Genomic DNA, 21,092 nt, shown 5'->3' on the forward strand with positions numbered 1-21,092 from the left:
AACTGAGGAGGGTCAGAGAAGTCTTACCAAAGGACAGCGAAACCAAACGTGGAGGAGCTACGGCTCTGAAGAAAAATGTGTATCTCACAGAAACATGGGTGTTTTCAGTTCGTAGAGTAGGTATAGCAGCGATTGTGAACTAAATGGCTGGGGGAGGGTGCCGAGAAGCAGGCGAAGGACCCAGTTGTGAAAGACCCCAAACCACCTGAGCCTCGAAGATGTAATCTCTCCTTGTCTTCGCCCGCCCTAACGCCTTCGAGGCCAAACCCACCCGCGGCCACTCGGTAGCCCTGGAGACACCATCCAGCTCCCGGACGCCTGGCAAAACAGGAGGGGCGAGCCTCGGCTCTTCCGGGATGCGCCCCGCCCCCGCCGACAGCGAGGGACGTGCCCGCCCTGCGCGATGACGTCACGCGCCCGCGCGCGCCAAGGGAGGAGTGAGAACTGCGGTCCGGGAGGCTCTGACGCTCCGGTAAAGCGGGCTGGGTCGGGGGGAGGAAGGGGCGGGACAAGGAGTTCCCCCCAGAGTACGGGGTCGCGATTTGGACCCAGAGCTGGAGCTCTCGGGGAGCTGAGCATCGCGTCCTCTCCCAGCAGGTCCCCGTCCGGCCCGGCGATGGAGTTTCCGGACCTTGGGGCTCACTGTTCGGAGCCGAGCTGTAAGCGCTTGGGTAAGCGGGTGAAGGGGTGAGGGGCGGAGCACGCGAGAGGCGGGGCCGGGCGGAGTGGCGGGCTCCTGGGCTGGCAGTGCCCGAGGAGGGCGGGGCTCGAGCTTGGGGCGTGGCGTAGGAGATAGTGGAGTAGGGCCAGGGTCCAGTTGGTTCCTAGTACGGCAGTGTTTTCCTGCCCCTGAGTGGAAGGCTTGAGTGAGCAGGAACGTCGAGGTCCCACTGGACCTGCAGTCTGACCCATTTCCTGCAGATTTTCTGCCGCTCAAGTGCGATGCCTGTTCGGGCATCTTCTGCGCAGACCATGTGGCCTACGCCCAGCATCACTGTGGATCTGCTTACCAAAAGGTGAGGGGGCGGTCTGAGGATGAAAGGGGGCGGGTGGAGGATGCGTGCAAAATCTCCGGAAGCCCTCTGCCTCACATTTCCCCTCCTTTATTGTCTTCTTGAGGCTCAGTGCTGGGAACATTATTTCCTTTTGCGTTTATGGAGGGCATGTCCAGGCTCTTTCAGGGGGATTCTCTCAGGACCAGAGATCTGGCTGGACTGGGAGTAGGCCACAGACCGAACCCTGCTCCCTAACTATAGGATATCCAGGTACCTGTATGCCCGCTCTGTAACGTGCCTGTACCTGTGGCCAGAGGGGAGTCCCCTGACCGTGCTGTTGGGGAGCACATTGACCGAGACTGTCGCTCAGATCCAGCTCAACAAAAACGTAAGGTAAGTGTTAGAGGGATCAACCATGGTCACATGGGACTACAAACGCCTGGAACTCTGCACAGCTGTTAGGACAGGACTGAAAAGGGAGCAGAGATCTCAGCAGAGACAATCCTTCCTACTCCACCTCAGATCTTCACCAATAAGTGTGAACGCGCTGGCTGCCGGCAGCGGGAAATGATGAAACTGACCTGCGACCGCTGTGGCCGAAATTTCTGCATCAAGCACCGTCACCCACTGGACCATGATTGCTCTGGGGAGGGGCACCCCACCAGTAGGGCAGGGTAATTGCAACCAAGTTCTCTACTTGCCTTTGGGACCTGAATGAACCTTTGTCATAACAGTTGGGAAGCTTCACCCTATCTCCTTTGGCTAGGGAGTCTTTTCTTTCTTTTTCAAGTGCATGTTTTCCAGATCTTTTGGAGGAGCTCCCCTCCTGACTTCCTGGGTCAGGGGTGGGAGGAACTTGTAAGCCGAAGGTGCCTGGAGGCATGCCCAAAGTGTCTCTTCCTACAGACTGGCTGCCATCTCCAGAGCACAAACCCTGGCTTCTTCTACAAAGACCACCCCCAGCCCAAACCAGACCTTGCCTTCGTCTTCCTCTACCAGCAGGTAGGCCTGCCTGTTTCCCCTCCCCCTTTTTTCCCTTCGCATCTTTGACCTGAGCCTCTTGAATATCTGCCATAGAGCCAAAACTCAGTCTCCAACCCGGACAGCCGCTCCAGTGATTACTTTGCAAAGTGGCTTGGTGAGTGGGGCAGAGGTTGGATGGACAGAAGCAGACCCACAGAGAGTGAAGTCCAAGGCACCTGGTCTTATTTTTCCTTTTGCAGAGTGAGGATGAGGCTCTGCAACGAGCCCTGGAACTGTCCCTGGCAGAGACCAAACCCCAGGTCCCAAGGTACCTACTCACTGGTAAAAGGGTGGGGTGTGGATGAAGGCTCAGTTTGGAGGGAGGGAGGTGGGACTGCTGTCATCCAATGCAGGATAATAGGAACTTGGGCTCAAAATTAAGTTTTTGAACTATATGACCTTGGACAAGTTCTTTGGCCCATTAGGGTCTTAATATGTTCAATAAAATAAGGACAATACCAAGATCCTGTAAAAACCTACATGTGAGAATTGAAACAGTACTTAGAAGGGCTCAGCACAGTGATGCCTAACAGAGGAGATGCTCACATTTTAGATACTAATTAAGCTGTTCCTCCCTCCCAGTTCTCAGGAGGAAGAAGACTTAGCTTTAGCACAAGCACTATCGGCCAGTGAGGCAGAATACCGACAGCAGCAGGTATGAGGATGGCGTAGAGATGGGCCCTGTGCTGGGAGTAAGTAAGGAGTTTTCGGGGTAGGGGGGAAGGCAGGGAGGGTGTTCTTCCAAGTGGTAGAGTTTATGATGGTGTTTATCCTTTTATTTTCCTTATGACTCCACTCATAGCGCATGCTGAGCTCTGCAGTAAGGACTGTCCCTCATTTCCTTGACGTTGCACCCTGTCTTCCTCTCCTTCCCTTCCCCTTGCTCCAGGCTCAAAGCCGCAGCTTGAAGCCGTCCAACTGCAACCTGTGCTAGGGTCCTGGGCTTGGGGAGGGAGGCTCAGCTGAGGAAGACTGTGGCCCTCGCACCTCTAGGGTCCACAGGGAGAGGAGGCCCGGAGCAGCCAGAGTGAAGACGAAGAGGAGTGACGTGGAGGCCACCTCCAGGGAGCATCTGGAGAAACAGCATGTGGAGCTGAGCCTACAGAGGGCTCTGCTGGCCGCTCCAGCTGCATGGGAGTGAGCCGCTCTGAACTGCTCCCTGGCCAGGTCCCACTCGGCCCCCCTGCATCTTGTCATCCCCCATATACTGGGGCTCCCCTCCATGTATAGGGGGCAGGGAGGGGGGTCTAGAAACAATAAAGGATGGGCAGTCTGTAAGACAACAAAGTGGTGTCTTTCTTTCTCTTTTCCAATCAAAAACAGAAGAGTCCCATCAAGAATGCTCATCTGACCTGCCGTGGAGGCCTGCTGTAGTTCCCCACACCACAAAGTCAGTGATCCTAACACAGTCCACACTTTTATTTCCCCCACAATGCTCTTCTGAAAGTCCCCGTTCCATCACTGTAGCTAGCACCAAGACCAGGATGAAACATGGCAGGGAAGAGGGATACAGTGTATTCCCATCAGAGCTATCCTTCAGGAAGGAAGTGGCCACAGCTTTTGTCATCATGCCTTAGTCTGGGGCTTGGTGTCTTCAGGGACTTCTTGTCCCTGCTGCTGTAGCTGCCACATGTCAGCATACACCCCACCTCGGGACAGCAGAGCCTCGTGCCTGGGGCAAGGAGAAAAATGTAAGTCCCAACCAACTGTTATTTATACCCCAAGAGTCCTCGCCACCAGTCTGAGATGACAAGGAACTGGTGAGGGAGATCCTTCCAGAAACCCCTGGGATTCCACGACCTTTCCTTGGGGCCCCCACTTCAGAGGTCCTTCCCTGTTTATCATGCTGTGTCCCTTACCGTCCTCGCTCCACGATGCGGCCATCCTTGATGACAAGGATCTGGTCAGCACTGACCACCGTGGAGAGCCTGAGAGGTCAGAGGTCAGTCAGTCACCCACCACGACACCCGAGGGGGGCCCCCACCTGCTGCCTGTCCCATACCTGTGTGCCACCACGATGGTGGTGCGGTTGGCGCAGACTTTGGACAGAGAAGCTTGGATGGCCCTCTCATTATGGGTATCCAACGCAGACGTTGCCTACAGAGAGGGACTTAGGTAAAACTGTCCCTCCCACCAGATCCCTGGTGGGAGGAGGATGCAAGTGGCTGGCTGAGGCCTCAGGAATCAAAAAGGACCTTGTTTTGCGCTTGAAAACTGTTATGTATTTTTGTAAAACATGCATTTGTGCTGGCTCTCCTACATGAAGAACGGTATTCAGCAGGAATGGCTGGGCACAGGCTCAGGGAGGAAGGAGGGGGACAAGGCATCTCAGGGCCCTCACCTCGTCCAGCAGAACAATGTCTGGAGCCTTGAGAATGGTGCGAGCGATGGCGACACGCTGTTTCTCCCCACCACTCAGCTTCAGTCCCCGCTCGCCCACCTGGGTATCATACCCTGTGGAAATTGCCCACCTCTCTCAAGTCACATGTACTACACTTGGTTTCTGTGACCAGATGGGCAAGGACGGGGTAGAATGGATGTCAGAGGCAGTAAAAGGCCTGAACTGGGTGGGGGTAGACCCTGAAGGGGAGGCTCACCTTCAGGGAAAGCTGTGATGGTATCGTGGATGCCTGCAGCCTGAGCCGCAGCCTTCACCTCGTCGTTCCCAGCTGTGATGCGGCCGTAGCGGATATTGTTGGCAATGGTGTCATTGAAGAGGACAGTGTCCTGGGGCACGACTCCAATGTGAGACCGGAGAGAGGCCTGGGTCACCTGGGGCCAAAAGACCATATACTCTGGCCTGTGAGATCCCTCCAGGCCTGGAAGGTAGGATGGGCTGGTGGGAAGCACATGAGATGAGAGACTCTGCATGAGAGTCCTGCCTTCACCTCCCCAGACCTCAGCTGCGTGGGCAAGTCACTTAATCTCTCTGTTTCCCTGTTGATAGTAAATTCATTTTCTCTCCCTGCTGCCCTGGATGGCTGCAGATCTTTGTGCCTCATACGGCATCCTAGGAATCACTCCTATGACTACTTTCCTTATACAGACCATGTGCCGCTAGAAAGGCTGAGGTCTCCTGACCCAGCTTTTTGCAGGGGTGAAAGCTCTTTCTCTACTCCCTGGATGCCCAGCACCCACCATTCTTTCACATATGGGCCCATAAATTATAGTCTTCCCTCGAGCATCCTTACCTGTGAAACATCCTGCCCATCTATTCGGATGCAGCCGGAGCTGATGTCATAGAAGCGAAATAGCAGACGCAAAACTGTGCTCTTCCCCGCTCCCGATGGGCCCACCTGTTGCATGAAAAACAGAGGGAGAAAGGACTTTCCTGGTGGTGCAGTGGCTAAAAATCTGCCCACCTGGGCACATGGGTTTGCTCCCTGGTCTGGGAAGATTCCACATGTCTCGGAGCACCTCAGCCCATGCACCACAACTACTGAGCTTGTACTCTAGAGCCCGAGAGCCATAACTACTGAGCCTGCGTGCTGCAACTCCTGAAGCCCATGTGCCTGAAGCCTGTGCTCTGTAACAGGAGAAGCCACCACAATGAGAAGCCTGTGCACTGCAACAGAGTAGCTCCTGCTCACTGCAGCTAGAGAAAGCCTTCACACAGCAATTAAGAGCCACCACAACCAAAAAAAAAAAAATTTTTTTTTAAAAAGGAAGGAAAAACATTCTCAGGCCCATTGGCTTTTAAGGCTTTCTCTCCAAGAGGCCATCAATGTCCATGGAGGCTGCCACATTCAGTCCTGTGACCCAATAAGACACGGCTCTCTGACCTCCACAGCCTGGGTCCCCAGCTACCATGGGCACTGAAATAAGGGAAGCTCAAGGAGTCTGGGTCAGCTGGCTGGGTCTCCTCTCACCAGGGCCAGTGTCTGTCCAGGCATCACGGTGAAGGACACATCCTGCAGGGTCTCCCGCCTGCAAGGAAGGGTGAGCATGGTCGACAGGCTGGCTGTACTGCCAGGGTCCCCTCCACCACGAGAGCTACTACTGGGCCCTGCTACCTCTCACTCAGGCTGTCTTCCCAGATGGTGGTGGGCTGAGAAGCGGGGTGGGGGGAGGGCGGGGCAAGGGGAGGAGCAGTGTGTAAATGGACACGGAAAGGGGACTGCGGGATAGTGGAAGGGGAGGGGCTCACCCATCAGTATAACTGAAGTGCACGTTTTCAAACTCAATCTGACCCCTCTGAAAGCGAAGGGGCCCTGCGCCGGGAAGATCCTTCACCTGGGAGAGTGCCACCATTGTGTGCCATTACAGGCCTGGTATCTTACAGACACGAGGAACACCATGCCAGCTCCCACTCCCTACAAACCCACTCCTCTCTCCTCACTCACTTCTGTCTTCTCTTTCAGCAGGTCAAACATGTTCTCCATGTCGATGAAGTTGGTCTGAATCATCCTGCAAGAAGAGGGCTGGTTGGAGCTCCTCTCGGGAGCTGGGGAGATAACAGTGCACCCTGGACAGGTGAGGGCTGGCATCAGGTTACCTGTAGTAGGTGCCAAACCAGTTGAGAGGCATGTACAGCTGGATGATGTAGGTGCCAAACAGTACAAAGTCCCCGACCTGTGGACATACAGGGATGAGGACAGGGTCACAGGAGGCTGGTGGGCTGTCACCCCGCCCACTAGCTACCCGCTACCTCCTTCCCACCCATGAACCTGATGGCCTAGACAAAGTACCCAGGCCCAGGACAGTTCCCTCACCTGTAGCTTCTGCTCAGTGACAAAGTAAGCACAAAGCAGGGAGCCGGCGAGGAGCCCAAGTCCAATCACCAGGTTCTGGGTCTGATTTAGCAGAACCAGTGAAGCATTTGACTTCCACTCTAAACTCTTGGGCAATGACAAACAAGGAAGGAATGTCATATACATGTTGACAGTCACCAAATCCCAACCTGGGCCCAGGCACATCAACCTCACAGCCCAAATTTTACTCCTCTCAGGCCTGGTGATTCCACAAGTCCCGGCTGTTGCTCTCAGTAGGCCTCAAACCAGCATCCTCACCTGATATTTGATGATGGCCTCACGATAGCGTTCCACTTCATAACTCTCTGCGTTGTAATACTTCACCTGATGAATTTCAAACCAGTGCTGTTTCACACAGCCACAGCTTTCAGCTCCATTCCCCATCCTTCCTCCCTGATTGTAAGCAGCACACTTCGCATCCTCCCTGCTCCTTGTCAGCCCCAATGACCCCAGGCACACTCCTCTACATCTCCAAACCTCACAAAACTGCCACCGAGGTCTCCGTTACCGTCTCAAAGTTTAGCAAAGAGTCCACAGCCCGGGCCCGGGTAGCATTCTCCTGCATGTTCATAGCCCGTCGAAACTTTGTTCTCCACTCAGTGACCACAATGGTCAGGGCTAGAGAGTGACAGGAGAGGGAGAGGGAACAGAAGAGAGCAAGTCACTCCCAGCAGCAGCGACCACATGTATGTCTGCTGCTGGTCACGTGTACAATAACCCTGTGCTATAACCCAAGGACCCAGATTCCCAAGGAAGGGAGTCTTAAGCTCCCTGAGGGAAGGGGCTGTGTCCAATACATCATCACAGTCCGCATAAAGCCTGTGTGAAAACAGTTTTGGTGAACCAATGGAAGCAAGCTGCATCCTATCACATGAAGTTCCTCCTTGACTTGAGATTCACAGCGGGAATCTAAAGTGACCAGGATGTCCTTCCCTAGGGAGAGTTGGGGTTTCCGTGACAGAGGATGCTCATCCATCACACTGGGGAGCAGCAGGAGCCTATTGGAGCCCACTGATCTACAGCCTCTCAAAGCTGGGCCATCTGAGTTGGGGCAGGACTCATGTTCAAGGCACTCCATAAATGGTTCAGGGAGATGGTTTCATCAAACCATCTCTCATCACTCACCAAGGTAAAAACCCATGCACAGGAACACAATGAGGCCAAACCAAGCATTGAAGAACATGCTGAAGTAGACGATGCCAATGATGATGTCGGCCAGTGTGGGAATGATGTTGAATACTAGGTAGCTAGGAGGCAAAGTCAAGCAACGAAGAATAGTTTAAGGGCTCAGAGCCAGCAATTCTACCTAGGAGGATTTTGCCATAGTGTTTTGTTTTCCATAGCAACAGACTAGAATCAAGCTAAATGCCCCTTAAGAATCAATGCCCCTTATTATGGCTAAATAAACCATAGAATGCTTTGGATCAATTACAATGCATGAGAAAGATCTTCACGTATGAATGAGAATGTTGTTATTTAATCACTAAGTTGTGTCTGACTCTTTGCAACCCTGGGGACTGTAGCACGCCAGGCTCCTCTGTCCATGGAATTCTCCAGGCAAGAATACTGGAATGGGTTGCCATTTCCTTCTCCAGGGGATCTTCCCAACCCAGAGATTGAACCTGCCTCTCCTGCTTGGAAGGCAGATTCTTTACCACTGAGCCACCAGGGAAGCCCAGATAAGAACACATCTCCCTAACATTTTGATAATAAAGCCATTCTGAGAAATGACACCTACATCATGATACCATCTGTTTTAGGAAACACCTCCACAATACCTACTAGTTCTACATGTACATATGTAAAAAAATGCAAAAAAGCAGAACTCTACATACTAAACAGAGTGGGAACCTCTAGTGAGTGGAATTCAAGAGAGATTTGCTCTGTCTGCTTCATTGGAATTATTATGAGGGCATGTGTATATTAATTTTATAATTTCAGAAAAAAAAAGAGGACGGAGAGGCAACTCCTCCAGCTGGGTGAGTTGTTCTGACAGCCCCTCCACCAGCGTCCCCAGCCCTGCCCTCCCTTTCCATTGGCATGGCACCTGAGTAGCCCCGTGACACTGGACGTGCCCCGGTCCACGATCCGCAGCACCTCCCCTGTGCGGCGCCCCAGGTGCCAGCGCAGTGAAAGCTCGTGCAGATGGGAGAAGAGGCGCAGTTCCACCTGCCTCGAGGTGAACTGCTGCACCCGGATCCACAGGAACGTGCGCAAGTTGGTCACGAAGCCTGCGGGGAGGCAGGGAAGGCCTCAGTAGGGCTGAGTGGCCCAATGACGTCAGCCCAGCAGCAAGATGTGAAAGGTCTGAGAGCACCGAGGGGCCTGGGGGAGGGATGCCTGTGGGAGGAGGGACAGCGGCCAATACCAACCGGGGTGAGAGCAGAGTCCCTCATACCTGTACTGCCAGTGCCACCCCCCTGGAGGAACTTGAGGAAGACATAGATGATGACCGTCCAGACCAGGGAGTTCCAAGGTGCCTTCTGGGTCAGCAAGTTCACTATGGAGAAAATGAGTCCAAGCCCACTCAGAGACCCTAGCACTCTCTTTGGGAGAAACTGCCCTAGGCACCAGCCACAGCCTCTACTAACCACCCAGTTCTCAACTCTGTCACACTTCCCTGGGCTAGTCTCTGCCACCATCCAGGCCAATGAAGGACCAGAGTGCTAAGCTGACCCCATCCTTCTCCCCCTCACCTATGTCCCTATAGAAGATGGGGACCAACACATTCAGTCCCCGCTCCAACCCCATGAGCCCCAGGCAGATGAGCACAACAAACTGCAGAGCTGGACTCCCCCGAGGCCACAGGTAGCCACTCAGTAGGCGGAGCTTCCTGCCTAGGTCTCGCCAGGTAGACCTCGGTGGCCCCTCTGTTGATGGAACCTAGGATGGTGAAACATGTAGGGGAGGGGAGCTCAGAAATCAAAATGGCATTAGCCAGAAACCCCCTAAGGAAAACGTATGGGATTATAGCTCCCAGGTAACTTGGACCCACACGTGACCCCTGATGGGCTCAGAAAGGCTAACAGGGATTTAGATTTAGGAAAGAAGTGAGTTATTACGATGAGTAGAAATGATGACGGGGAATGGAATTACAATAGACCCTAAGTTTTAGAAATTGAGATGTACCTGGCTCCTCTCTACATCTTGATCCTCTTCATTGACCCGCAAGGTATAAGACTGCGGTCGAAGTCCAGGGGCCCAGAGTCCCAGGACAAAAAGCCCTCCAGAGACCACATACCGCAGCACCCACAGGCTAAACTGAACCTAGAATTAAACATAGGTGGGGAGACTATCACTGAGGGCCAAAGTCCCATTTTCACTACTTGTAACAGGGCTGGGCACTGGGGTAGTACACACACCCAGGTCCTCTTCAGGGGCCCAGCATCTAATAGGTTTTAAAAAAGTCTACAGTGACTCAGCACTGCCACTCCCCACCAGCTGGCTATCAGCTCCCAGCAGCACTGGCCCCTCCTTTCTTCCCTTTCTTAAAGGCATTTGAAAAGCCTGGAAGCAATGTGAGCAGACACGCCACGCTTCCCCCTCCCCCCACGAGGTCCCTCACCTGCTGGCTCAAGTTCGCCCTTGCCCACCACCACTGTGGGTTGTTCCAAGACACCAGGGCCAAATTCTCGGCTGCAAAAGACACAGTCCAGAGGAGCAGGAGACCCGGACTGTGCCTGAACTTGATCCAGACGCCCATTGCTAGCTTCTGCAGTGCCTGGCTCCGTTCGGTCACGAGCATCGCCAGACCACAGGCACTGGCCACAGTCCCCAGTACAGAAGCCAGGAAAAGGTAGCCTGGTAATGGGGCACCCTGGGCAGTGCCCACCCGGCCAACGAGGCCGGCTAGGGGCAGCGCTACCTGAAGTGTGGCCAGAAGCAGCTGCAGCACATAGGGAGCGACGCGAGGGCCGGCTGCCCAAGACACCCTGTCGGCGCCACCAGACCCCTCCGGACGTCTGCAGGGAAAAGCCGGCACCAAGGCCAGAGCCCCCAGGGCCATCAGAATCGAGGGCACGAGCGTAAAGAAGAAGCAGGGGCTGAGCCCACCCTTCGCCCAGACCGGACCCGCGGGTCCCTCAGCCTCACAGAAGTTGCCCACAGTCACCATGGCAATGCGTGGTCACCGACCGAGACTGCGGGGACTAAGAGACAAAAGAACTGGAGCGGCGGCCGCTTGGGGCGGGGCGCAGAATCCCGAGTATCTCGGGTCATGGATCCTCTGGGCGCTGAGCCGCGGGGGTCGCCGGGCAGGGTCGCACGTGGACCCGGCCACACCACCCACTCGCTTCGCGCACGCGCCGCCGCCACGCACTCACGCCGGGCACGTACGCTACCTCCGCCGTTCGGCCGCTGCTCGCGGCAGGTGGCCCTCCGGCCGGGTCCGAACCCACGGGAGTGTTCAACGTCCGACTCCAGCGACTCTCTTCCTCAGCAGCCCCGCCCACCGGGGCCGCCCCTGGCCCCTACTCAGGTCCCCATTGGCCGAAAGTCTCCGAAGGGGCGAGGAGGGGGATGGTGCACGCAAAGGGCAAAATAGACGGGCGGAGCCGGCATGGTCACGTGCTCAGGGCGGGAAATCTGACCGCACGTCCTGCCGAAGTCCTTGACCTCCAAGGAACCTTGGTTCGGGAAGCTGCCCTTCTGCTCGCCCTCTAGGTCGGTATATCCAAGTGATCGCATAGACCAGCTTTCTCACGGGGCGGACACGCAGTTCCCAGCCACCTGGGTGGTTCACAGACTCCCCACCCCTCCTGCCCCTCCAAACCCTGGCCGCTCCGGACAACAAGCCGCGACCTAGTCAGTCCCTTCTTTATTAAAGGTTGTCAAGCTGTACACGGTCCCCCACCCCTTTCCGCTGTAAGTTCGGCTGCGTAGTTCAACCGCTCACCCGCAGCGGACCCGAGCTGGGGGAGGGGGGCGGGGGGAGGGAAAGGAGTTGGGTCCCAGCATGCAATGCGGCAGCCCACAGCAGAGGGCGAAGCCATCCTGTCGCCCCTCCATCCCCGTCTCGGGACAGCGGGATGCAGGCCAGAGCGCTCTTGCTGGGAGACAGACAGCCGAAGTCACACTCCGGCCCTTTCCATCCCATGTGCAGGTGGTACGGGTTACAATAAGCAGCAATGGGGGCCAGGAAGGCCTCAAGTCTCCCAGGGGCCCATCCTAAAATGTTGGAGAGGACAGCAAAGACTTTCCATCCCTGCTCCACAGTTTAGAAACCTTCCTTCTTAGTGTCAAAAGATAGCATGAGGGGAGCTGGGAGCTAAAGCTTCCACACCAACACAAAGCAAAAGCTGAACAGAAGGGGGGAGCAAAGGAACAGAAGGGGAGCAAGTGGCAAACATGCCAGTGATGTATGTGCAGGAAGCAGGGGAGAGGTGAGCAGGCTGCAGCACTGGGAGAGAACTGGGGGTGAGGTAAGGGCCACAGCCTGAGCTGCTCATCTGTTCGGGGGTGGGGAGGGAGGCTGCAGAGGTTGAGGGTCCAGGCCCAACCTCCCCACTCCACAGTTGGCACACGTTCTCCCTGCTTGGCAGCTTCTGGGGTGGGCAGTCCTCTGGAGACTTGCAGGGGTGGGTGCAAAGGTGGCAGTACTGGGGCTGGGCTGGGGACCAGTTTCTAGCACCACACTCTGAGCCAAGGGGGGTCCTGGGGATGAGGCTAGAGTCCCGTGTGCCCTGTTTCCTAGGCCCCCCTCTCTCTCCTGGGGCTGTGGCGAGCCCAGCATTGGCACCTCCCTTGGCCAGGCACGGACACACAAACACCACACGCGTGGAGCCAGGCAGCACTCAGGAGCCCTCCATGACGGACGGATGGGATGGCAGGGCAGCAATGGCCTCCATCCTGGGGCACAGGGACCCTCCTCTGGGATGATAGGGCAATGACGGCCTCCATCCTGAGGCATAGGGACCCTCCTCCGCCTTGTCTATACCTGTGGAGAGAAATGGGTTGGTGATGGAGATGGTCTTCAGCAATCTGCTTACACAACAGAAGCCTGGATATAAAGGAAAAGGAAATTTTGATTCTGGGGCAGGTAAGCAAAGGAAAAATCAAGTCCTGGGTTTCATAGTTGGTGAGGGGAGAGAAGGAAGTCTACTTTGGAGGAGAAGTTGCAGCGTCATTTGCTCAGGAGGCCACCTCCCTTCACATGAGAACCTTGACCTCAGCCTGGAAGTTACTACTTCTGGCTGTCGGTTTCGGGTCTTGGAGCCCTTACCTTGTGCACCTGAGGGGGGAGCTCATCCTCTGAGCCCTCTTCAGGCACAGGCTCCGGGTGCCTTGATGCTGACTGCCCATCTTCAGCCCATCCTCCCAGGGGCAGCCGAGAGAAGTGAGAGGGAGCCCGGGGCACTGTGCCAGGATCTGCAGACACAAGTGAGTACTCTTAGTCTGCACACAGACAGGAATGAGGAGACGGGCTCTGGGGCTGCTGGGGGAGTTGGAGGCACCAGGGAGGGACTAGTCTCCTTGGATCTGGTCCCTCTGACCTCTTTCCTCCCCTAGAGGCCCCAGAAGGACCACTCTTCCCTGAAGGCTCTGTGTCTTCTGTACCCCCAGTGCATACCTGTGATGCCTCCATAACGCCTCTGGAAGCCCCCCTGCAGGGCAGTGGTCTCAGGAGCTCCAGGCCGGGGTGCAGCACAGGGATAGCTGGCAGAGCGGGGGATAGGCTGGGTGGCCCGGGCCCCCTCTCCCCCCTCTTCAGGGGCACTCTCCCCACTCTCATCACTCTCCCGGCGGTGCCACACATGCCGCTCAGGTTCAGCCTGGGCCTGCTGCTTGTGGAGCTGAGAAGTGGGGGATTCGTTAGTTGGGGACAGAAAGTGAAGTTGCTCAGTCGTGTCTGACTCTTTGCTATCCCATGGACTGTACATTTTGTGGAATTCTCCAGGCCAGGATACTGGAGTGGGTAGCCTTTTCCTTCTCCAGGGGGATTTTCCCAACCCAGGAATCGAACCCAGGTCTCCCCCATTGCAGGTGGATTCTTTACTCGCTGAGCCACAAGGGAAGCAGTTGGGGACAGAAGAGTATCTAAAATAGTTTCCCTCCACCATGGTATTGGCCAGTTCTGATTTATATTGCCTCATCTAGAACCACTCACTCGGAGTACCTGTCGTGTTAATAACATGTACAATACATGTAATGTTTTCCAAGTTAAATTCTCAGCAGATTCCAGGAAAAACCCTGTGCACAGATTGTAATGGCTCTCATTTTCCCCAGTTATTTGATTCCAGAATAAATTGTTTGTGAATTTAAGTGCCAGGAGCTCTTTTAGGTGCTAGGGATACAGCAGTAAACAAAATAGACAAAAACCCCAACTCACTCCCTGGGGCTTATATACTTGGATGGGGTGGGAAGAGATAGACAATAAACAAATAAATAAGCAAAAAATACAGTGTCAGATGATGCTAAATGCTATGGAGAGAAAAACAGAACTGGAAGATTCAGATCCCTAGGCAAGGGAGGCTTTGACTCAGGGTAGCCAGAGATGGTACAGACCTGAATGAGAAGGAGGGAGCCATGTGGATATGTTAGGGAAGTAGATTCTTAGCAGGGGAAACCACAAGTGTGGAAAAGCCCTGGGTGAAAGTAAGCTTGTCTGAAAAGGATGGGAAGAGGAAACATGGGGAATGGAAATTGCAGAGCAGGTAAATGGCAGAGAAGGGATTCGAGCCCATGTCTTGCTTCTCCATGTCTAAAACCCTCAATTCTATTTTCAGCTGCCACCTTGGTTCTACGGCCCTGCCCCTTCCTGCCCACTCACCTGGTGCATGTAGAGGGCATGTAGGCTCATCTCAGTGGATGCATATTCTGACAGCACCAGGCTCTGCAGTTGGCCTTCCCACACGCTGCTCCCGGAGCTGGCTGTCCTGGCATCCACCCTGTCCCCGCCGCCAGCACAGACAGCAGTCATCAACATTTCTGAGACTGGCACAAACTGCTGGGGGCTACTGCCACACCCTCCCCTCATGGCCCACTGCTACTCACCCAGAGCCTGTCATGGTGCTGGGAGCCCGGCCCGTGGGAGCCTGACCAGGCTGCAGAGGCGAGAAGGAGCGCAGAGCAGAGGCAACTTCAGCCCTGTGCCTGGAGCCCTGCAGGTCTCTAGGCAGTGGGGGTCCCCGGCAGGATGAGCCAGCTACCACATTTGCAATAAGGCTCAGTGGCTGTGAATAAAAGGGGTGGTAGAATTCTCAGGGCACAGGGAGGCCTCTGGGTCCCTGACGACTCTGCACATTAGGACCCAGTGGCACAGACTGAATGAACAGAGAGAAGGAAACTGACGGGGTAGACCCTTCTGCCCCACACCCTCAAGTCCCAGCTCCTGGCATCCACTCTGCCCATCATATCCTAGTCCCTAGGAACGCACCTCAGACTCGGATTGTAAGGACTGGATGGACGTAAAGAGGGCATTTTCCGGGAGCAGACCCCCTTGGGCAAGGCCAGCAGCTGCTCCATCCCGCTGAACTTGCTCCTTCAGGAAACCTAGGAAGGCCGTGCTCTCACGTGGTGGCTGCCAGCCAGGGTTGGTGATGGCAAAGTGCATGAGTGACAACTCTGTCTTCCCATCCTCGGCCTGCTGGTACACTGAGGCCTCCGTCTGCCCACCAGACAGCCACTGCACAAAGGAGGCTGCAGTGAACAGGACTGGCCCCTTACAGAAGCCCTTTTGGTATCTTTCCTGCGGCAGAGTGGGGAGGCCTTGCCCCTGGAGGACAGAGACCACACTGCACTGCTGTATTTTGTCCAGGGGCCCTAGTGGCCACCCTGCGAGTAGCCACATACTGTGTTAGCTGCTTGGTTTGTGCCTTTCTCAGGGGAGCTTGGCCAAGGGTACAAGTTTAAGGCTATAATCCACTCCAGGCTCCTGTTTACAAAGCCGTGTGTGCCCTGGTGCATTTTGGGTGCCACTTTGTGATGCGTTGGCTCAGAAGGGGTATCTTTTGCAGTTTGCCCCAAGATGCTGCATAGGCCAGCATCACCTCTAGCCAACTGCCCCGCTCCTTTCCTAATACCTGGGGATGCCCATGCTGGCGAACATCCATCTGAGCGAAGGAGCAGGTGTCTCCAACACCGACAACTTCCACGGTGAAATTGCGGAAGAAGTCTATAATCTCCAGGGCCCGTGGGCGCAGACAGAAGATGAGGATGAGAGGTGTGACAATGGGGCTCAGTAACTCCTCCAGGATGAACACCTAGAGAGGAAGAAAGGGATCGAGGTCACAAGAGAGCAGGAGGGAGACCAGCCCTCGGCACCGAGCTGTCAGCCAGTCTCTAGCAGGCCCTGACTCCAACTCCACTCACTGCCTTGTACTGGAAGAGCTGGGCAAACTCGTCCCGGGTCTGCGAGCGGTGGGCATTACCCTGCCAGTGGTCAGGCATGTAGTGGATGTGAGCGAGGATCACGCGGAGCAGCTGCTCAGGGCAGAACACCATGTGCTGGTCTGGGATAAAGGACCTGGTGGGATCAGGGCTGTGGTGAGACGGAAGCCCTCCCCGGAAATGACAGTCAGCCTGCTCCCCCCCTGCTGCCCTGGCCCACCTGCACACGGTCACGGTGACCCCCAGGAGTGTGACGGTAGTGAGGACGTGTTCCACAGCCAGCACGTCTTCATCATAGATGGTGAGGGCAATAAGCACGGCCAGGATGGAGCCAGCGAAGAAGGCGCAGTTCTTGGCCAGCAGTGTCAGCAGCGGTGACAAGAAGCAATTCATGTACTTGGACGCAGGCTTGTAGCCTCGGTTGAGGCGGGACTGCAGCTCGTGCTCCAGCTCGTTGAAGTGGCGGAGGTAGCAGCGGCCGTAGAGCGACCAGCAGCGCGCACCCAGGGCGCCCGGCTCCCGCTTGAGCACCTCAGCATAACTGAAGAAGGCGTAGAGGATCTGCCAGATGAGGATGAGGGGGCACAGCAGGAAGTTGGCAATGCCGATCCACAGGATGCGGTTGCTGAGGCGCTGGGCCAGCTCCAGCCGTTGCCCCCCACGTTTGTACTCAGCCTTGAGACTCCATTCATTGAGAAAGAGAGAGCCAGGTCCCCAGAAGAGGATCAGCTCGAAGTTGTACTTGAGGCCCCGGGTGAAGAAGACAACCTCCCCGAGACCGGGCAGGCGGAAGCGCAGGGGCAGGAGGGACTTGTTCACCAGTGCCACCATGTAGTTCTGGAACCGGAGGATTCGGTGGTAGATGTCCAGCTCTGTCAACTCACGCTTGTGGATGCATATCTGGTGCTCCTTCTGGGTCTGCACGATCCGGGCCTGCACTTCTTGCCATGTGCAGTATGGAAGTGCCGACTGGGGTGGGGAAGAGACGGGGGATGGAAGGTGGGGTGGTTGCCTCAGCCCCTTGCCCTCCATGAGCTGTAAGGCTCAGGGGTCCTTGGGAGCCTTCAAGCAGACCCTGCCTGACCTACCAAGGATGGAGGAGGTTGCCTGATGCCCAGGAATATACCCCACCCTTCCCAGGCGGTGGAAGACATCCTGGACTGTGGTGCTAACTGCCCAGCTTCCCAGTCTCACCATGGGGATGCGCAGAGCATGCAGGTAGAAGGAGTGGATCTCCCAGTAGCAGCAAATGTTATAGATAAACTTGATGAGCCGGTGGACCCAGAAGACACCAGCGATGACCAGGATGGTGATAAGGGAGCCATTTTCCTGAATCCTGGTGGGGGAACAGGGAAGGGGAGAAAGAGTGTGGCTTGAGGCCTCTGGGCAGAAATGCTGTTGTCCTGAAAGATTCGGAGAGGCTGAGCCTGTGTTCTGGGGAATGTTACCGCCTCACACCCCATCCCCGACCTGCTAGCTGAACTACAGGCTCTAGTGCCCTCTGACCTGTAGTGCTTACCTGGCACTACAGACTTGGGCAGGCAGAAAGGCATCTGGCAGAGTGACCTTGACGGGCTCGGTCGGGTGAAGACTGTGGTTCACCATCTTGTTGGCGAATAGGATGTCGTAGTCCACACAGCTGACCAGGAAGGTGGTAAAGGCAACCACAAAGAGGAACTGCCTGGGGAGTTGGGCAGAGGGGGTGCGGTCTGAGAGTCAGAGAGACACCAGTGAAATAACTGGGAAAAAGTGAGAGTCTGGAAGTGGCAGACCAAGACTAGGGAGCAGCCTCTGGGGAAATGGAGGGCCTCTCTCTACTGCTTGGCCCCAGGAGACCCAAGGCAGCACCTGTTTTTGGCTCTTAGCTTCAGGTACCACAGAATCAGCCTGCTTTTCTATCTCATGGTAATCTTTGCCACCACTCACTCTTTTAAAGGTTTTTAGACTGTGTGGTCTCTGGTCCCCAGTCCCTGATTTCCTGTTGAGATTGTAGAAACCCTTTGCAGATTTGAATTCTTTTCTTAGGGAGGGCAGGTTTTCCACCCTTTACTCTTTGGCAAAGCAACATGGCTCCTTCCTCCTAGAAGCCCCTCTACTCAGCAGCGGGTCTAAGGTACATCCAAGGCAGAACAGAGACATTTTTCTCAAGTAAGCATCTGGCATCTGATACCTCCTGACTGAACCATGCTCATTCTACTGGAGCTCTGATGAGTCTGACTTCTCTTTGTGGAAGAGACAGGACTTGGAAAGCCTTCCTTATAAGAGTGATTAAAAAAGATAAGGCTGTAAAACTTGGTGTCACACCCAGCCTTAAACTATAAAGGTTTGCGGTTTGGAGCTTTGCACCTAGTTGCACTGGCAGTTTGGGCCAGGAGCTGAGCTCAGAGACAGGAAACACTGTGATGTGTTCCTTCACCGCACCATCCATCCTTGTACTTACATGAGCTCAAAGATCTCCCCGATGAGCATACAAGTGAAACCATTCTTCTGGTGTAGATTATAAACGTGCGATTGTTAAGAAAAAGTGGTCGGTAGAGGCAGCAGTTAAGAGCACAGACTTTGGTGTCATGTATCTGAGATGAAGTCCTGGCTCTCTGACTTTCGAGCCATGTGACTCTGGCCAAGTTACTTAACCTCTCTAAGCTTCTGTCTGTAGTAGTATAGTAGCACCTGTCTTATAGGATTGTTAGGTCTGAGATAGTACATGTAAAGTATTTAACAAAGAACTGACACAAAGTCAAAAGACATTAATTATTACGACTATTAGCATACCATCAAGAGAATCACCCTCAGAGAGGTTCCTTATAAATTAATACTACAAAGTACAATGCACATGGCTCTTAATAGATGTCAGATATTATTATTTATAACTGTCATTATTTCCCTGGCCTCTAGGTTCAAGGTGCACTCCACTCTTCTTCAAGGGATTAGAGCCAAACCCACACCAAGTTCTTCCCCTCAAAGGGCCTGGCTTAGAGAGGGGCTGAAGGTTCAAGAGCTCCAACACAGAGACACAAAGGATATTCGAGAGAAGAAGAGGTCAAGATTTTCGATGTGGTGCCAAGGTGCTGTGGGTACAGGAGCAGAGATGTCAGAGCCTCAAAGAAATGGAAGCCCCTTGCTCCCTCAGCGTCCCTCCACCAAAACTCCCCACCAAGTCCCAGTTCTGGCTGTCGTGTCCAAGAACTCACACTTGCTCCCCTCAGGAACATGCACCAACAGGTCCTCCTCTCCAGGGGGTGAATCGCTGTAGGAGGCCTCTAGGCGCTGGTATTCAGTGTCAAACTGCGCCATCACCACCGCCCCCTGTCCACCCTGTCAACCTGTGGGTACAGAGGAAAGAGAGACCCAGGTTTAGACCTGCCTTCATCTTCTTCCTGCCTACTAGAACAGAAATGAATGAGAAAGAATCCTTGGGCTTGGTCTTCACTACTAGTCGTCTTGGATTAAAGGCAGAGGAAGAGTAGTAACCCAAGGAGAGCAACATGCTTAGGGCTTGGGAGACACTCACTGACCAATGAGGTCAGTCATTCCCGTAGCCTTTACTGAGTGTCTGCTGAGGCCTTGCTGGCCTGAAGACAGACTCTGCCCCTTTTGCGGGGGTGGGCAGCAGGGTCTGTTTCATCTTCTATTCAGTGGAGAGAAGGGGCCCTCCCACTCCCCTCCTAGAGAAACCCTGGTTTCCCAAGAGACTAGCAGTTTGGAAGCACTTTGTAAACAGAGGTTTGAGATAAGCACATGGCCCTACCAGCTCCATGGACAGTGTCAGCTCCACTCCAGCCCTCGATGCCCTGGCTCTGCAGCTGCTGGAGGAGAAGGTGTCAGGCCCCAGAGAGTGGGGAGTGGAAACAGAAATAAACCCAACCCTACCACTCCCCCCTACCCCCCCAATCTCCCCCACCCCCCGCTCAGGGGAAGCCAAGCAAGTGGCAGGGAGGCTGTGAGGCACCTCTCCTAACCTAAGGCTATGCACACATCCTCCTCATATGAGGCCACTCATTCAACTCTAGGGTCCCTTGCTGTGGCTTAATGAACCTGTGGAGACTGAGTCTGTACAGGGCTGGACTGTTTCTCCATGCCCCACCTCAGCCTCAGGATTTAGGTGGACCTTTTGGGGTCTGCAAAGTCCCAAACCCAAAACCCAAGAAGAGAGTCTCTCCTAAAAAGGAGCTGCTGTTGCTTCCCTAGCAAACACCCAGCAGGCAGCCAAAGTTCCTAGATGGGATATCCTGACTGGGTCAGTGTAGACCCAGATCCTGGCTCAACTGTGGGTTCCCTTGGTCCCGGAGACAGGCATGATCTAGGTGGCACTCACCCAGTCAGTGCAGACCCTGAAGCTGTGCAGCACTGCCCAGCCTGGCCCCAGTGGGATTCCCCGAGTTAGTGAGAGCCCTGGATCCTAAGAATCTGACCAAGCCCTCAGGGAACTCACCACTCACAGGGTCAGTGTAGACCCAGGGCCCATAGAGCCCCTGTCAGCCGGGCCCGGGCTCAGGGGTTCCTGCGGACGTTGGAAGAATCGAGCCAGTCCGACAGCCGATACCCCAAGCTGAGCTGGGTTGCCTTCCTACACCCAGCTGCCACGACCCGAGCCCAGCGCGCCCCTAGACCGCCCGGCCCTAGGCCAAGGGCTCGGCTCCCAACAGCGGACAATCTTGCGCGCGGCCCCGCCGCTCACGCGCGCCCCCGTCCGCGCGCCCCCGCTATCAAAACATTCCGGCTGCGCGCTTCCGCCCCGCCCGCGGTGCCCCTTCCCCCGTTACCCGCCGCAAGTCCGCTTAGGACTCCGCGGGCATACCTGGCCAGGCCCGACACGGGTCGTGAGATTTCGGTAACCGGGCTCGCGTTTCACCTCAGGAAGGGTGACCCGGGTGATTCCAGGGGCTCCGTCGCCTCCTCTGGGCTCTACCAGACCGGGAGCGCTAGGCCCGGCGTCTGCCACTCACTGTCAGCCGCAGTTAGCCTGGCCAATGAACATGGGGGTGGAGACACGACG

General features: G+C 55.3%; 3 protein-coding genes across 19 annotated transcripts; 1 reads left to right on the top strand and 2 right to left on the bottom strand.

Moving 5' to 3' along the window:
• The first annotated feature begins 369 nt into the window (after positions 1 to 369).
• ZFAND2B (zinc finger AN1-type containing 2B) lies at positions 370 to 3,305 on the top strand. 7 transcript variants are annotated; one of them, XM_061385788.1, is made up of 10 exons: positions 370 to 472; positions 598 to 659; positions 922 to 1,016; positions 1,257 to 1,388; positions 1,518 to 1,669; positions 1,902 to 1,997; positions 2,073 to 2,133; positions 2,219 to 2,286; positions 2,601 to 2,673; positions 3,012 to 3,305. In XM_061385788.1, the coding sequence occupies exons 2-10, from the start codon at positions 617 to 619 to the stop codon at positions 3,063 to 3,065; spliced, it is 774 nt and encodes a 257-aa protein (XP_061241772.1). In that variant the 5' UTR covers positions 370 to 472; positions 598 to 616; the 3' UTR covers positions 3,066 to 3,305. The 7 variants fall into 7 exon arrangements, with proteins under 7 accessions (XP_061241772.1, XP_061241770.1, XP_061241768.1 ...); XM_061385786.1 differs by having other exon boundaries at positions 371 to 472; positions 598 to 671; positions 2,908 to 3,305; XM_061385784.1 differs by having other exon boundaries at positions 371 to 472; positions 598 to 671.
• Positions 3,306 to 3,416: 111 nt separating this feature from the next.
• Positions 3,417 to 11,344, bottom strand: ABCB6 (ATP binding cassette subfamily B member 6 (Langereis blood group)). 2 transcript variants are annotated; one of them, XM_061385514.1, is made up of 19 exons: positions 10,335 to 11,344; positions 9,899 to 10,036; positions 9,466 to 9,652; positions 9,168 to 9,269; positions 8,817 to 9,000; positions 7,895 to 8,016; positions 7,278 to 7,387; positions 7,028 to 7,093; positions 6,731 to 6,856; positions 6,514 to 6,590; positions 6,362 to 6,425; positions 6,166 to 6,251; positions 5,888 to 5,945; positions 5,210 to 5,314; positions 4,616 to 4,790; positions 4,360 to 4,472; positions 4,021 to 4,115; positions 3,878 to 3,946; positions 3,417 to 3,690 (listed from the first exon to the last, which is right to left on the bottom strand). In XM_061385514.1, the coding sequence occupies exons 1-19, from the start codon at positions 10,881 to 10,883 to the stop codon at positions 3,585 to 3,587; spliced, it is 2,532 nt and encodes an 843-aa protein (XP_061241498.1). In that variant the 5' UTR covers positions 10,884 to 11,344; the 3' UTR covers positions 3,417 to 3,584. The 2 variants fall into 2 exon arrangements, with proteins under 2 accessions (XP_061241498.1, XP_061241507.1); XM_061385523.1 differs by lacking the exons at positions 3,417 to 3,690; positions 3,878 to 3,946; positions 4,021 to 4,115; positions 4,360 to 4,472 and having other exon boundaries at positions 4,635 to 4,854; positions 10,335 to 11,178.
• A 226-nt stretch (positions 11,345 to 11,570) lies between these two features.
• ATG9A (autophagy related 9A) lies at positions 11,571 to 21,066 on the bottom strand. 10 transcript variants are annotated; one of them, XM_061385553.1, is made up of 16 exons: positions 20,895 to 21,066; positions 19,845 to 19,899; positions 19,288 to 19,419; positions 19,121 to 19,164; positions 18,537 to 18,601; positions 17,616 to 17,777; positions 17,291 to 17,432; positions 16,317 to 17,065; positions 16,079 to 16,232; positions 15,790 to 15,969; positions 15,144 to 15,392; positions 14,762 to 14,940; positions 14,538 to 14,655; positions 13,338 to 13,560; positions 12,990 to 13,135; positions 11,571 to 12,704 (listed from the first exon to the last, which is right to left on the bottom strand). In XM_061385553.1, exons 3-16 carry the CDS (start codon positions 19,388 to 19,390, stop codon positions 12,699 to 12,701), a joined length of 2,520 nt encoding a protein of 839 aa, XP_061241537.1. In that variant the 5' UTR covers positions 19,391 to 19,419; positions 19,845 to 19,899; positions 20,895 to 21,066; the 3' UTR covers positions 11,571 to 12,698. The 10 variants fall into 10 exon arrangements, with proteins under 10 accessions (XP_061241537.1, XP_061241589.1, XP_061241519.1 ...); XM_061385605.1 differs by having other exon boundaries at positions 17,616 to 17,805; positions 19,845 to 19,902; positions 20,895 to 21,064; XM_061385535.1 differs by having other exon boundaries at positions 19,845 to 19,902; positions 20,895 to 21,063.
• Between the last annotated feature and the right edge of the window lie 26 nt (positions 21,067 to 21,092).

The sequence above is a fragment of the Bos javanicus genome, chromosome 2, assembly GCF_032452875.1.
Source record: "Bos javanicus breed banteng chromosome 2, ARS-OSU_banteng_1.0, whole genome shotgun sequence".
NCBI classification, from domain to species: Eukaryota; Metazoa; Chordata; class Mammalia; order Artiodactyla; family Bovidae; genus Bos; species Bos javanicus.